The sequence below is a fragment of the Nesoenas mayeri genome (assembly GCF_963082525.1).
Source record: "Nesoenas mayeri genome assembly, chromosome: Z".
NCBI lineage: Eukaryota > Metazoa > Chordata > Aves > Columbiformes > Columbidae > Nesoenas > Nesoenas mayeri.
The window spans coordinates 59,431,192-59,447,859 of NC_137542.1; the positions used below are offsets into that span (position 1 = coordinate 59,431,192).

The 16,668-nt window shown below is 44.6% G+C and overlaps 1 protein-coding gene across 1 annotated transcript in view; it reads left to right on the forward strand.

Annotated features, from left to right (window-relative positions):
- PDZD2 (PDZ domain containing 2) overlaps positions 1-16,668 on the forward strand; it is a gene marked incomplete at both ends in the record, with an annotated part of 139,747 nt that overhangs the window by 70,076 nt on the left and 53,003 nt on the right. The window contains 2 exons of the mRNA XM_080362951.1: positions 2,162-2,564; positions 16,002-16,144. Of these exons, the coding sequence (XP_080219077.1) occupies positions 2,162-2,564; positions 16,002-16,144 (546 nt within the window). The remainder of the gene's footprint in view (positions 1-2,161; positions 2,565-16,001; positions 16,145-16,668) is intronic.

Sequence of the window (16,668 nt, forward strand, 5' to 3'; positions counted from 1 at the left end):
TTTCTCTTTCCTTGTGCCAGGAGAAGCAATGCTATCAGGCTTATGTATGATGGATCAGAGTGCAGTGGTATTGCTGCAAGCAAAAGTCATGAATTTTAATCAACTTTACTGGCTGCCTTGAAATTTGAGTTGAAAGATAAATATGAAAAACAGGCAGCCCATATTGTTTCTGGAACAAAACTGCCCCTTTTTCTGTTGATTAAAAGAATTTTTCTTTTAACTTGATAATAAAAAATACTTCCATCTTAGTTCTGGATTTTTTTTTTGTGGTGATGGTGGGGGGGGTTAACCTGTCAGGTTCTGCCAGCTCTGAGTGCCTCCCTGAGCCAAGTGTCTCCTTATTGCCACCCAGATGGTCGACCTTGGCTGCAGGGATTTTCCAACCAGTGGGGCTCATTGGCTGAAGATGGGTTTAGGGCTTTTCTTAAATATTCTTAACGGTAAAAAAAAAAAAAAAGGAAAAAAATACTTGCCTGGTTAAAACTGCTGAATGGACTGTCCAGGGAGTTGGAGTCCAGTTTGTATTCATTGGGGAAATTTGGTACAGCCATTGTAGTTGTCCCTCCTGTCTTGCTCCAGGGCTGCTTTTAAGGTTGTGCGTTTTCTGTGTTTGTTTGGGCATTGGTCTTCCTAATTAAATTGAAGTGATTTGAATGCCAATGTTGTTGGTAGGGACATCTAAGCTATGGGAAGAAGTGGACTGAAACTACCAGCTCATGTCCCTGGACAGAAACACACGCCTGTAGTGTTATTTCCAGCCACTGCCAGGCTGGTCCAGATTACTTGGACTAACTGAGAGTGCTTTCCTCGCTCCTCTGTGCAGAAGTTTGCTACAGAGGTTGTCATAGCTGTTTTTCCTGTTTTGCCATTAAGTCACCTCTGTGTAGGAATAACTTGAAGTGTTGTACTTAAGGCCAAACAACTTTTAAGAAAGGGAAGGGGAAAATTAGCCTACAAGCACCATGGAGGGGAAGAAAAGGGTGGAATACTTTTGATTCACTTCTCCTCTCTCGACAACATTTTCTCGTAGGATCTTTTATGGTTCGTCTGCACACCTACTTTTTCATCTCCCCTGATAGCTGTAGGTTCAACAACTGCTTCATATTAGTGAACAGTTCATTGCAGCTGCAGCAGAGCCTTATTGGATGCTCTGGGAAATTCTTACTGCTTTCAGTAGTGAGAAAGGCAATATATTTTTGGGATCTAAATTGGTGTGAAAGGGCACATACCAACCTGCTAAGTACAAATTCCAGCTTGTTTGTACTCTCAAGTTGGTTACACCCTTGGCTCAGAACACAAATATTTTAAGAATTTGGGTTGAGGTATATATCCTTTCCCAGAAGAAGCATGAAGTTAGATTCCCCTTGTGCATCAATGGGTGCAATTTCTTTAAGGACACCCAGTACTTGCTTGAAACAGAAATGTCAATTCCTTCCAGGTGTGTCCAGGGACTTTGGGAGGGGAGGTGATGCTTTGACTGGAAAGCACTTTCTGAAAAGGAAGCCCGCCTTATTTCCATGTTCCTTTACCAGTGCTGGGATACCTTATGGTGCCACGCTTTGCTGTTCTGAGGCCATTGGCACTATGCCTGCTTATCCCCATGGCAGATTTTGTTTTTCCCTTGGGCCTTCAAAGCATGTATATACACAGAAGCAGAAGATTAAGTTCACCAAGGAGGCTCATTTCAGATGCAGATGCTCTATGGGCTGCTGCACAAAAGAAACCTACCTGCTTTTTAATATATATAATTTAAAAATATATATTTATTTATTTATTTTAATGCCCCACTGGAAGCAATCTCTGCTTTGATTTGCTTGCTCCACCTTTCCCTGTTGCTGTGCTGCCATTGTGGAGCTCAGGGTAGCAGCAACCCGTTTGGTGGTATTTACCGACTGTCATGTTACGCTGTGATGGGATCAGCCTGGATGGCTGTAGGGCTGTTATAATTCCAGATATTATTCCTGATATTATTTTCCCTCTAATACGGATGGAAAGGAGCATTTGTCTATGCCTCAAGGTGTCCTAACGTATTCACACACCTTCTCAGCTGCCTGAGAAGGTGCATGCACATCATGGGGCGCAGCGTGTTGGGGTGCTGAGGTGGGATGCGGGCACTGCGGGACCAGCAGTTGATAATCCCTGCGCATCCCTTTCCTTGCAGTTACCTGGCTGAGCAGTGCTGGAATGGCGGCTTTGTCTACCTGATCATGTTGCGCCGCATCAAGCGCAAAGCCCCTCTTCCTCCCTCCAACGGCAACAACAGCAACAGCTGCGACCCCAAAGCCAAGCCCAGCCCCGAACCCGGTGACAGAGCCGCTCAAAATGGGAAAAGGACCAGAAAATTTGGGGTCATCACCAGAACACCGGGCAGTAAGGACAGCAAGGAGAAGCTAGGCTCGGAGCACGGAAACGGGCACTGCACCCCAATGGAGGTGGAGGTTGCTCAGCCAGAGACCTCTGAAGCGGAAAGTAATGGGGAAGACCAGCTTCGGGGCACGGGGGGACAGTACCGGTCCCGGCTGTCGGATGGCGGCGTACCAGACACTGGTGACCAATCTGCCCAGGTATGTTTGCTTTGGGTTTTTCTACAGAAGAGAGCAGCAGGTGTGCAAGCACGTTAAGGGAATTTCTCATGCAGTTCCCCTGCTTTCAAAGCTCCATCCTTGGGCTGAGCCTCCAAGTGACAACCCAGGCTGTCAGGGCACCAAGCCATGGGATGGGGTGCAGAAGGTTTAGATAATTTAATAATAATGGTGAGAAACCTCCATCATACTCCATCTGTGATGGAGGGGAATGTCCTTATATCTCTGTCAGGGTTGGCCTTAGGATTTCTCTTGTTGAAACAACTGATGACCTTATGACACTGTGACAGGAGGTGTTAGTGGAAGACAGTGATTTTGTCCTTTGGGGCTTCTTGTTTAGCTGTGTGCTCAATAGCGTCTTAAAGCTCATGTTAAAATTGGAATTGAAGCTTCCCTTTTTGATGCACCAGATCATAGTGCATTGATTTGTGTTACAAAATTTGTTTGGCCAGCGCTTTGGGGGCCACATGGAAGTTATTGTGAGTTTTTCTCGGAGTTGATGAGATGGACGATTTGTTAGTGTTTGGGACGACAGTGGGATTGGGGCTTTCATTGCTTCTCTCTTCATCCTAATAGAGATCTTGGGGTTTGTTGCCTGGCTAGAATTGCAGCATTGCTGGATGGAGAAAAATAACCCAAGCCTTGATCAGGTTTCAGTATGCATCTATCACCAGAAGAGCTGTCTGCCAATCTTTCCAGAGACGCTGATAGTATAAACAGATGAAGGCGGCTTTGTTAGGCTTGGGGCTTGCTGCAGCAGCTGGTTTTGGTTTTAAGGCTTCAAAGCTGATAACAGAGCAGTATGAGTGGACATCTCATCACTAAATTCTGTTCAGGAAAGCATGGGTTTAGAAGTATCCTCTCAATTAGTGCTTCCCAGTTCTGTTGTAGGGTGGTGGTGATGGTGCTTGTGTGCTAATTTTGTTTAAAGTACACTGAAGGGGCTGAAACCAAGTTTTAAAAAATGCTGGTGTTAAGAAGTATAATTGAGAAAACCTGCTCTTCCCATCAGTGAGACATTTGATTTCGTGGTACAACAGGAAAGGAAGGATGTTTGTGTACTGTTCTTCCAAGCCTTATAATTGCGGTCTCTCTGAAAGAAAACATTGAAAGTTTAAAAATAAATAAATAAATAAATAAATAAATAAATCTTTCTATATTTTGAAAGCTCTGCTCCATATAAAAACTTCTTAAATCTGTTCTGAAGATGTCTAATTAAACACATGTTATAAATGAAGATGATCAGGGTTTGTTGGTAGGAAGTGGAAAGCCAAGATATTTATGTAGATAAAAAAACTCTCTTGATCCAGAGCCATCTCATGTTAGCGTTACCTTGATGTTCTGAGTCATTTTGGTGTAAGAAGTAAATTGTTAAATTCAGAATACATATGTAGCAATGTAAGCAATAAATAAATTTATAATGCAACGCACATACAAGGTGGCTTTGTAAAATGTAAAAGTATAGTTGAGTCACTGGAAATTTAAGAGCTATAATCTGTTCGCTTGTGGTGTACCTGCATGGAGCCTATTGGGAGGCACAGTTGTTTAGTAAAATTGCTTGCTTCTCTCTCTTTTAATTTTTTTACCCCCCTTAATATTTTGCTTAGGGATATGACCTCTGTGTGTGTCAGTATTAATTACATCTTCCTGACATCTCAATGAGAAGAAATGTGAATAGCTGGAGAATGAATAGCACGCCTTGCTCATCCTTCGCTTTTTAAAGATGAAGCAGGCCTTATCAAAGCCTTTCACTTAACCATCCATGGGGTAGCTGCTATCAGGGTAATGAATGGCTGAATTCATTTTCTTAGCAGCTATTGAATAGTGACAGTGAATAAAATTTTTGAAGTTATTTCAGTCCTGTTTAAAAAATAAATATATTTTTGAAAGGCAGGGAATAACGACACTTGGGAGCCTCAAATCTCACTCCCAGCTCCGTTTTCAAAGTGTGACCTGACACTCAGGCGTGTGAGACCCAGTCGTGCCAGGAGCCTTTTGAAAACAGCATCCAGGACACCGTGTCTGAAGTTGCAACCTCCTTCCAGGCTCCAAAGTGTGAGCCAAACCTCTTGTAGCCGCGGGATGAGTTATCTCCTCCTGAGCAGGGATGCGGTGCATTGGCAGGGCATCTTCTCCCTGGGGAATGCTGCTCCATCCCCGCTGCCTGCCCCGAGCTCGCCGTCTCCTCCGTGCCGTGGCTAATTGAATGTCCAGGCTGTCAGCCCTGTGCCTTCAGGGAGCACTATATTTGCTTCGAGAGGACAGGAGCCAGCCTGCGGGCTGGAGGTCGGCTGTCGGGGGGAGGAAAGACTTGAGAAACTGCTCAGCGACCAGCGTGGCTGCTGGAGGACCTCAGTGGTCCTCCCCGCTTCTCTAGTCCTCCCCCCTACCCTGGTCCTCCCACCACTTCTTCCTCTGCCCCAGGAGACAGATTGGAGAATTACTGAAATTGGAGTATGGAATCCAGGAACATCTCTTTTTCTCCCTGTAAGAAGTTACTTTGAAGTGACCATTAAGGAAGACAGGAGAGAAGAGGTTGGGTTGAATCCTTGCATCTTCAGCCGCTGCTGTGCTGAACGCAGCAGCCAGCTCACAGCTGATGCCTTGGGGATGTTGTGCTGGGAGTGCTTTTGAGGCATCCACGTGCCTTCAGTGTCGTTTGCTTTCAGGGTACCACCTCTCCCACGAGCATGGGGTTGTCCTCCCGTTGTTTTGCTGCGTGCTGCTAATAACAGCAATGCTGAGTTGTGAAATGAGAGCCAAGATGAATACTGTTTGTCAAGTGAACCTGCCAGGAGATTCCCGTGTTACTGGTTTTTGTGCATGTGTCAGTCCCCTTCTTCAGGCTTGCTTTCATCTCCCAGATCTTGGTCTGTCTCTCCTGTACACTTGGCACTATCACTATGTATAAACAAATCTGCCAGGCTGTTTGCTGGTATGTAACCCTCAGTAAATATTGTACCTGTCAATTAGCAGGCAGCATTTAATGTTTACAGGTGGTTAAGTTGTGCTGCAATATTTTTAGGATTAACCTAAGTGCCCTTTTAAATGTGGGGATTCAAAGCAGCAATGCTTTATCTGCCTGGCAGGAAGATCTTGAAGCTCTGGAAACCACACTTGACCTTGGAGAGGACCCAGGCTGGCTGCAGTGGGAGTCATGGGCAGTGATTTAACACCAGGCAATCTCTGAGCCAGACTAATGATCCGTCACATCCTGGGAAGATTGGGCAGCTTAAATACAGAAATCAAAGTTTACTTAATTTATTCAGTGGCCTGAAACAGGATGTTGCTTTGTAGGCTGGTAATTATGAAGGCACAGATGAAAGAGGAGTATGGGGAGGGGCTGCTGGAGTCAACTGAAAAATGATAAAGAAAAGGAAACTGAAGTTTCCTCACAATATTCCAATGTTGTGGTTTCACTGTGTTTACCAGTAGGACAGAATCCCTTGGGTTTGTTCTCAGTTTCTCCACCAGGGTGTTTTTGGAAGAGCTGTGGACCACTTCCTTGGCTGTTCGTCCCCTAAGGAGGAGTGCCCAGAGGTGGCTAGGTACAGCTGGCACAGACAGAGATCAGAGGTAGAACTGTGAGGGTTGCAAGGAACAGGGTTACCAGTGTGACGGGTGGGAGTGTAGTTTTCAAAGGGGACTCAAACTGATCCAGGTCTGGCTGGTGTGATGAGAGGCTTTCATTGATGAAGCCAGAAGAAGCTTGACTGGAGATGAAGTGTACCAGAGCAGACCAGCCACCTGTGCTTCCTGCAGCCCCAGCAGGGTGCTCTGAAAAGTCCTTAAAACACAAACCATTAAAAGAAAAAACCAAGACACCTCCAGAATCTCCTTGAATCCTCTTGCTTCTGTATAAGCATCCAGGTTAGTAAGGGATTAAAATCCAGATCCAAATTTAGCAGTCACCAGTGGAAACTGCATAAAGGAGATTGAGCAAAGTTCTTGAATAGTGAAGGGAGGCGGGTGATAGGGGCTGGGGCTCTGCATTTGGGCATTTCTCCCGTTGGAGAAGTATGTGGCACGGGTGGAGTGCAGGGTGTGCACCAGTTCTCCCAGGCTGATCGGGTCACTGCCATGTGGGGCTCTGGTCGCATGGGGTGGAAACAACTCAGTGTCTGGGGGCCCCATGAGGTGTGTCTGGTGGTTTTCTGAAGTCGGTGTGCCATCTATTAAAAGAAGGGAGGGGGGAAGGCAAGGAGATATTAATTCCTTGCCACACAGAGGTTTCTGGGGGATGTCTGGGTTGTAGTAGTGCTTCAAGATCTTGTCTCTGTGTTGTTAACCCCAATTACTCTGCAGTGGTCACCACTGCCAGAGCAGTGTGCCTAGCCAGGTTTGCTCCCTTATGGACTAGCTGAGCCCAGCTTTTGTTGACCACAACCCCTCTCCAGGCTCCTGAGTGTGCACACAGGTGCACATGGACATGTGTGTTGGTAAAAAGACCAGTTGGGTCTTCGCCAGCTGGGATTTGCTGTTGTATTGCTGCAACTGCTCAATGCTCAGTTTCGTTTTATCGACAACTCTCTTCGTTTGGGCCCATTATTGCTTTCTTATTAAGATAACTTGTCTCACAAAAGGCTGAATGCCTTTGAATTGTGGTTTGCTTTGTAGTTAGAAAAGACTGACAGCATTTCCATAGCAATATTAAAGTATTATCGTGGGTAAATGCCCACCCTACCTTGTGTTTTGATTAATGGAAAATATTCTTTATCTTGCCAAGCAGAAGAGGAAGGCTAATGACACATTACAGGAATAAAAACATAAGACTTGAAATAATGTACTGGCTTTAACCCTTTTACTATTTTTTTAAACGTGATGGGGAAAAAAAAAGTATTGTTCACTTGCTGTACCAAAATGAAAACCTTGCTGTGAGCAAGGTATTTACAAGGGTAAGTACTCACAGTTCCACTGAAGCTACTGGAGCTAAGTTACTTTATATCAACTTTTTATGGCAACCTAAGTGGTAATTATTGTTTCATTGAGGCTTTTTATGGGACTCTTACATGATGCATGCTTTAGACATAAATAACTCTATTTTCAGTTTTTTATGTAGACACCTTTAGTTATGTAAAGGCCTTCCTCAGAATCTGTTTCTGTTCTTAACATCTTTTTATCTGTCGTGTTTGCTTTGAACTTTCATTAACACAAATCCTGGGGCCATCTGCTATCTTGAGGTTTTAACGTACACTGTGATAAGCACGTCTTCCCTCTCTATTGTCTGTTTTGGGTTGTAAACTCTCTTAGGGACAAGAGCTGTCTTTTAATTGTAGCTGTGCAGCACTGACAAATCTTGGCCTTGCTTTTACTTGGGGTTGTAGGAAGTGCTTTGATGTGACTAGTCATGAAATTACATTCAATTTTTTTTTGCTGCCAGTTATGTTCCACCTTGCCATAAAACAACCATCATCACAACTTTCTGGGGTTAAGGTTTTGCATTTCTTTGCTGTGATTTAGAGCAATAGCTACAGCTGTGGTAGTTGTCATTTTAACTTTGAATAGCAGTCCGTCCTTTTATTCTGTTTTCGGATTGAATTTTCTAAGTGTGTGGTGGAGGGCATAGAGATAGCCTGGTAATAAACAAGTTCTAATGAGTTAAAGTGTCATCTTGAAAGGGGGTCCTGACTCTTGGAAATTATCTACCCCCAAAGACAGCGGAGATGTGCACGAGGTTGTGTTCCAGGAGGTCTCAGCCGTGCTCAGCTATCACAAACTGTAGGTGAGGGCACCAGCATGAAAGCGTTTCCCATCTACACAGAAAGTGGGGTTTTTTTTCATTTTACATATGGTATTAAAGATACAGCAAACTCACAACTGAGATGCAAAGGACTGGCTCTCGATGAAATGTAAGTTCACACTATTTTATGTTTAAACCATTAAGTGTGAATGCTTGAAACTAAGTCGACATGCCTAAAAATAGAGTATGCTTAGGTGCTGTAATATTTCAGCTTTAGTTGAGATTATAAAGATAGATATGCTTAATTTTTGAGGCAGGGTGCCGAAACCACTGATCAAACCCAAAGGATTCCTGGCACGTACAGATGTAACACCAGTCCCCACAAGAGATCCCTCTTCAGCTGCCACAGGAGCAGGTTGACTTACTCTGGGATGGGCTTTCATCTACTGCAAGCATCAAGGATCTTTTCTAAGGAACTTAGACTAACCAACCCAGTGTTCCCAATAGCCTAGCAAGAGAATTATACTGGACAAGATACTTCAGGGAATGCAAACAGCTTGTAACCCTTAAAAACCTGAGCTCCACAGGGGCAGTTGCTGGGCAGAAAACCCCGAGGGTCGGAGGTGGCTGAGAAATCCTTTGGCTGATCTTGCAGTCAGGCTTCGGTTGACGGCAAGAGAGAAGCAGCCCGAAGAGGTGCAATCCAGATGGTGATGGCTCGGGATGACAAATGACTCCAGCAGATTTTTGTAAGGGGTGATGATGTGGTTCAGGTGCTTGCAATGGCTGATAAAATGTTTAAAGCCCTTGCCAAGGAAATGATGTCAACAAGCACTCTGTCTCAGGAGATGCATCCCTGAGGGACAGTCTGCTTTAAGTTGCAGGATTTTCATCCCCTCTGCTGTGATGTCTGTTTTGAGTATTTTAATTATGTGTTTCTGCTTGGGGAAGGATATGTTTTTCCTTTTGACTGTTCCCCAGGCTTTATCCTGTACAACACTTCTCTTTCCATGGGGAAAGTACTTGCATTTCAGTGAAAGGATGCCAAGTGTCTGGTGACCGTTTGTCCAAACAATGGGACTTGTTAAATCAGCAGTGGACACTTGAATGCAATTGCAGTTGTATCTGTGCTGCCAGCTCTTGCCTGTTCCGAGGACATGGAAAGTTCACACAGTCAATTCTGTGTAACTCATTTCAAGGGGTACTTGGATTTCAAGGTTTTTTTCCCCTCTTTCAAGTGCCGTAGGAGGTAGCCACTGCAGGACTTGCATCATCTGGAGGTAAAAGTCAAAGGCTTCTTAGCCTGGCTTACTGCTAAGAAACATTCATAGACATTAGAGATGGACAAGGAGTTCTTGTATTGGAATAATTTGTTGATAAAGTAATTTAGACTTCTTTCCTTTTTCCCCTGTTTTTGGTTTGTCTTGCAGTTGTTTATCTTGCTTGTGCAATGAAATCAAAAACCAAGCTAGCATATGAAATCAGGAGTCCTGCTGTCAGGTCGACCTTGAAAATAACCTGGTTAAGAGCAGATGAAAAATATATTCATTATCCACTAATGAAATAATTGCTTTGTTAAGAATCTGGAAAGATCAGATCTTGGCATGATTTTCTGACACTGAGTCATTCACACTAATATCTGTGATGTGAAGAGTAGTGGCTTTTGACTGTATCTTGAGATTGACGTGTTTGAGCTGCTCACCTGGGATGTGATCATGCAAGTTAATTGCCCAGCTACCCATCCGTCTCTCCCACCTGCCTGCTGGGGAATGGGGATAGGTATGATTTGACCCCGGGTGGGGCAGGCATCTGGGAGCAGTGCTTTTAATTTATCCCACATCAGTGAAGGATGCTGGGGAGTGGTGTGCTGGTTTGGCCACCTGGGTATACTCCCTGTCCCTGTAGAGGAGGATGCTGCACTGGTCATTGCTTAGAGGTGATCAGTTATATGCTGGTCTGAATGTGCTGCATTTCTGTTTGGTGGATTTTATGTTGGTTTTGTGCTGCATGTGGTCAGCACGTTGGCTGCCAGCTCCTATCAGGCCTATTGTGTTGTTTGCTGTTGTTTGGTTTTTTTTTAATGCATGAAACTTAGAACTTTTTCCTAAATTCGCATTTCCAAAGCAGCTTCATGGCTGGTGAGGAGCAGTTCACTGTTTGCTTCTGCTGCTCCTATGGGCAAAAACCTGTGAAGTTTGTAAATGGGAACTGGACCCTGCAGACAGGCAGTAAAAATCCACTTTTAAATGCAGAGGAAGGGACACATCCAATGGCCCATGTTAGAGCCCGTGGCAGTCAGTGAATGCATTCAGACCTTGCATGGTTATTGGTATTCTTATCAGGGCTTATCTCTGTTTTTATTTGCAAATTGTTACATATTTATACCAGGTTTGGCTGAATTACTGCTGTGACAGAAAGTGCTTTTTCTGTAGACAACTATTTTACATTTTCCATTTTACTGTCTGGCTTTTTAACTACTAACTGTGTTTCTGTTTTCCATTTGTTTACACCTTGCTCCTGCCAAGCTTTTCTTTAATACAAGATTTCAAAGCAATTTTGCCTTTGTATACACATAGATTTGCAGCTTCTCAAACACAGCACAGTCAAAATCAGTCAAACCCCTTTAAACTCCCCTGCAATTAGCTGGTGAAAGGAAAGGGAGGAAGAACAGCTCCAGCATCTTTCATTTATTTATTTATTTATTTTCCTCAACACTCGGAGGAAAAACGTTCCTTTTTGTTTTATTAATGATGTGCTTATGAAATTGAGCGTTTGATGGTATGCACTTGGAGCAGGCAGAAGGCGAGCTTCCCCACGTCGCGCTGGCAGCCTGCCCCCTTTCTGATCTGCAGCACGCTAGTTTATTCCAGATGTAGGCTCCCTCCGAACAGAGGTTGCCTGATGTACAGTGGCTTCACGGTGGAGAAAGATGTCTGGGGGGGTGGACCCACTTGGAGCTGAAAGCTGTATTCTCCGTTCTCGCGGTTGGTTACATAAGATGGCCTTTCTTTTCCTTGCAATTAATCCAAGTAGAATATTTATACTGCCTTTGAAAACATTTTAATTATTCCTAGCTTAGGCACTTCGAAGTTGATCAGCTTCACGTGGAAAAATCTGTTCCAAAGGTCTGCCTGATCCAAAGAGCCAAGTTAGGAGGAAAGTTGAGTCACCAAAGAGTGATGTAACTGCGGAGAACAAAAATTAACCATTAGTCCAATGGCAGCCTGACTTGACCACTTGTTTTTCTTATTGCTGTAGGAGTGTTAACAGAAGTGAAGTCAAAAAATGTAGGGCTGCAATGGGCTTCAAGAGGCGACTTGGTCTAATCGAGTCATAGAATAGTTTGGGTTGGAAGGGACCTTCAAAACTCATCCAGTCCAAACCCCCTGCCATGAGCAGCGACATCCTCAACTAGATCAGGTTGCTCAGAGCCCCGTCCAGCCTGACCTGGGACGTCTGCCGGGCTGGGGCATTGACCACCTCTCTGGGCCAGTGTTTCACCACCCGAATTGTTAAAAAATTTCTTCCTCATGTCCAGATTGAATCTCCCCTCTTCCAGTTTAAAACTATTACCCCGTGTCATGTCATAACAGGCCCTGCTAAAAAGTCTGTCCGCATCTTTCTTACAGGCTCCTTTTAAGCACTGAAAGGCCACAATGAGGTCTCCCTGCAGCCTTCTCTTCTCCAGGCTGAACAACCCCAACTCTCTCAGCCTGTCCTCACAGCAGAGCTGTTCCAGCCTCTGATCATTTCTGTGGCTCCTCAGGCCCCTCTCCAACAGGTCCATGTCTTTCCTGTGCTGAGGGCTCCAGAGCTGGACACAGGACTCCAGATGGGGTCTCACCAGAGCAGAGGGGCAGAAGGGTTGTCCTCTCCTCCTCTGAATCCAGCTTCAGCAAATATTCACCCATCATGTCTGTAAAACCCATTCACAGAGGGTAGTTTACTGTCCCTTTGTGCAGACAGGTCTGCTGCTGCTCTGGGTTAACAAGGAAAGTCCATGGGTTGGATCTCAGCAGAGTTAACATTTTCTCCCAGGAGATCGGGAACAAATCTCTTAAGGGAAATTTTGTTTTCTTATTCTGTTGACACTCACAAAGCAAGAATGGATGTCATTCTGAGTGTCCATCTTGGCCAAATCTCAGGGGGAATGCGTGAAGTTTTGTGGATTGTGATGCACAGGTTGTCATCCCATGTTATCTAGTGAGCCCTTTGCACATAGGTTCTCCAGTGCTCAGCTTTGTTATTGTGACGTGCCTTTGTTTAAGGGATATAGGTTGGTCTCCTTATTTTTAAGTATGACCAGAGCTGGGTATTGCCTAGTCACTGTCTGGAACAGGAGCTGGCAGTGCCCTTCTCTCTGTCCTTGCCAAGCATGCATGGAGTTTGAGATACCTGGCTGGACCGGCATCAGCACACCTCTGTGCTTTAGGCGTGAAAGGCTTTTGCAGTGAGAGCTGTGGGTGCACATCTGCAGATTTATTGTGTCATTTGTGAGCAAAGCCAGGGGGATTATTCTGAGTCATTTATAAATTGAGCTATGAGAACTATTCTGAGAGGATAGAAAAGTTCAGATGTTAATAGGAATAAGAAACTGACCAGCAGCCAAGCAGCAACCAAAATTGTGCAGCTGATCAGGGGAGAGCGGTCAGCAGTTAAACATGTCCTCCTCTGGGCAGGGATTGTGCAGGCCCCAGGGACAGTGACATCAGACCTGCAAACTGCCAAATCTAACTACACTTGGAGTTTCCCTTGGGTATTCTAAGTCTCTGGAGTGAAGTGAATACACCAGAATCCTAGCTTTCCTTTAAAGACTAAGTGATCTTGCAATCTTGTTTATGAAGGAAAGTTTGAGAATATGATCCTTTAAAAAAATTCAAAATTAAGGATATGCATCACTCTGCCTGTTTTTTAATTTATTATTTTAAATTGTGTTGTCATACCTGGGAATCTCCAGTAACTCAAGGAAACTCATTTTAGGTTAAATTTAAATACATTTACAAATGCTTGGAATTGGCACAGAGCTTCACTATTAAAGCTCTCCTATGATGGAGTTGCATAAGATGCACATTCAAAGCAGCAGCATTTCCTAGCTGGCTGTGAAGTATCCCGTGCTGCTCTGTGCAACAGAGATAGCAGCTTTGTGGGGAGGGGAAGGGGCTTCTGCTGAACACACCCTTTCTCCAAGAGGCATCAAGCAAAGGATAGCAATCTGCTTTTTAATACTTAGCTTTCAAAATCTCGGGGTGACATGCCTTGGAGGGAGGTGTATATTGGAGGGGGCGTTTGCTTTGCAGCACGTGGTTAAATGAAGAGCTACGAATGTTTTATGAAGGAGAGGCAAAGAACAGTGAGGGGATCTGATTTCCAGTCAGCACCAAATTGTTTATGTGCAGTGAAGTACTGAATGGAGACTCGAGGGACAGCCTTTTCTTACACAGGCAATGGTGACCGTGTCATTTGAAAATGAGTGAAAAAAAGATGTGTTAGGGTGTGTGCCACATGGGTTCCTTGTCTTTACTGTGGCTGTGTTCTGCTGTCCACGTTCAGACTCAGTAACGCTTTACTTTGCAAGTGCTTTTTATTTCAGTGGGAGTTCAAGAGGAATAAGATGGTGCTTGCATTGACAGCAGAGAGTCTTGCCATTTGGTGCCATTAACTGATTTGCTGTGTAATTGAATATTTGAGAGCAGGCCAGTTAAGAAATTTGCTTTGATTTTGTTTGTTGTTTTTTTTTTTTAATAATAAGATGCATGATAATGAGGAGTGCTGAGGAACTCAAGTTGGGCACTGCACGTCGTGGGCCTTTGCATAACTCACATTCCAAAAAGCTTTTGCAAATCATTAAATGCCATTTTATGACTGCATTGTTAAACTTTGTTGGAGGGACTTCTTCCAAACTAGATATGACAATGGGAGGCTTGCAGTAGCATCTTGTGAGGAGAATGGATGGTCATCATTTCAGCCTGGGCTTGGTTGGGGGTGGCAGAGAGATTATATTTCTCTGTTATACTGTTTTCATTGTGGGTGCAAGGTACTTGATAGCAATAAAACCTCTGGAGCATTTTCATGTCATAGGTCGGTTCTGTTTTTTAAGTAGATAAATATAGTTGACTCCTGCCCCTGCATTTAACATGGCATCTCATGTATCACTCTAATTTATCTCAAAGTATTCTCTGTCCTGACCTGTCCTGTTATTCAGCAGGAGACTGGGCTTTTATCGATGTGCTGAGGATCCCAGTTAAACCTGTTGGGATGTTGCCCATGTGCATGACTTTCAAGTTAACAAATTACCCACAGATGTATAGGTTTTCAGGCCCAGACTTTTGGGTTACCTCTTAAGACACGTGGTTTGGTTTTCCTGTTTCTCCTACCTTTGGTCTAGGGGCTGTGTGATATTATTATTCTTATTTTTCACTTTGTTCTTACATGTTGGTGTAGATACTGACCTCTTTGTTCCTGTATCTGAAAAACGCATCTTGCATTGCATTTAAAAGCTTCAGGGTATGTTGCCAGTGATCTTATAAAGAAGGCACATTTTCTTCACTTAATAAAGGCTTTGATAAACAATGTTTGCCTAAAATCCTCAGGCTGCTGCCACAAACCTTGGGTTTGCCAATATATTTAGTGGTTCCCCCTCTCAGAAACAAGCAGCAATTTCTACATGCTCTTCACACTTTGGCATGAAACTTTAATCGTCTTTGCTCCTTGGGTGTTTGTGTACTGTGAGAACGTTGCTGTGTGCGGAACAGACCAGGTCAGAAACAGCTGAACTGGTGCCTGGTGACTACAGCACTTGGCCTAAATATTGCCTCCAAATATTGCATTTTGCTGCCTTGTAAGCTTGAAAACTTCCTAGAGTTTCTTGTAATTCTGTTGTCTTGGTTCTTCTCCTCTCTGAGGAAGTCCTGGCAATCACATTACATGTCTTGCTTCCTTGTTTTTTTCTTACCTTTTTTGCTCTGCTGGTATCTGCCACAGTTGTGTTTCCTTGTGCCTAGTCCTTACAGTAGGACTTATGGGAAGCAGTGTTTATTTTGCAGTTTTGTATTGCTCTGGAGTTTGTAAAGCACTTTTTGGATTAATATTTATAACAATAAAAAAGGTGTTCTAAACATCACTTATTACCTTGCTTATATTTGAAACGTTATTCTTTGCTGTGGGTAAATTATTATTTACGGTCTGTACAACAGCTGTACAATAAGAAATATTTGATTGGCAGCTGATAATTTGAAGCTAGTATTTTCTTTCCTGTGTCTTAAATCCTTCAAAGCCCTCCGGAGCGGGGAAATGCTGCTGTGTGATGCCAGTCTGGTCTCTGCTGCAATAGCAGCTGTGCTACCTGGTGTTCAAGGTCCCCCTTGAACAAGGTCTTGCTCCTCTGCAGCCCTGCACAGCTCACCCTTGAGTTTTGGGAAAGGGATTTGAGGCTGCTGGTTGCTTCAGGAAGGATCGGGGTGTTGGGAGCAGCACCTCTGCGTGGCTCAGAAGCGCTGCAAACAGCCCTGCAAGGAAACCTCTGCGTGGTGACCCTGCTCTGTCCTGCCTCCTCCTCTCTGCCTCCTTCGCTTGGACCACAACTAACACAGCAAAGCTCAGCAAAAGCACCTGTATAGCTTGAGCTATACAGATGTGTGGTGACGGGCAGCAAGCTGCTAAATAGCTCCTTCCTGTACCCTCCCAGCCCTCTCTCAGTGTCCAAATCAAAATTCAAGGACTCTCTACACGTTTTCTCTCAGCGAGAAGGTTGCCGCATATGGAGGATGCATATCATGAAGGGGATGGACGGGCTGGGAATCCAGATAACAGGAGGCAGAGGGTCGAAGCGGTCTCCTCACAGCATCATCGTCACACACGTGGAGGAAGGCGGCTCTGCACACAGGTGAGGTGACAGCGGTGCCTTCGGGAGTGGGAGTGATGGAGCATCCATGGCCATCCCTGTTAGCCAGACCCAGCAGAGAGGCGTGGGGGTTTTGCCCTTTCCTGAGGGTGGGAATGAGGCATTTTTAGCTTAAAAACTTGGATTTTTGATGGGTTGCTGAAGCCCCTTTCAGCATCTTTAGCCCAAAGTGCAGCCAGATAAATGCCTGCTTGGTGATGGAGTGTCACTCAAGGAGCGTGATGGCTTGTTGGGCTTTTTTCCCAAGTCCCTTTTCAGAAAACGGGACTTCCCCATGGGATTGGTGGTGGATGAGTGTGGGTTGTGCACCCTGGGGTTCTTAATGCCAGCCCTGGCCCTGCTCCTTAGTAGGGGAGGACTGAGGCTCACTGCTGCTCCCTGGTCATCTTCAGTGGGGCACATAGAAGGTTTGAGGGGCTCAAACTGCAAAGAGGGAGAAATGGCTCTGGTTACCACAGTGATTTCCTGGGAGCACCTTTCTGAGCCACTTTTTTTGGGCAAATGAC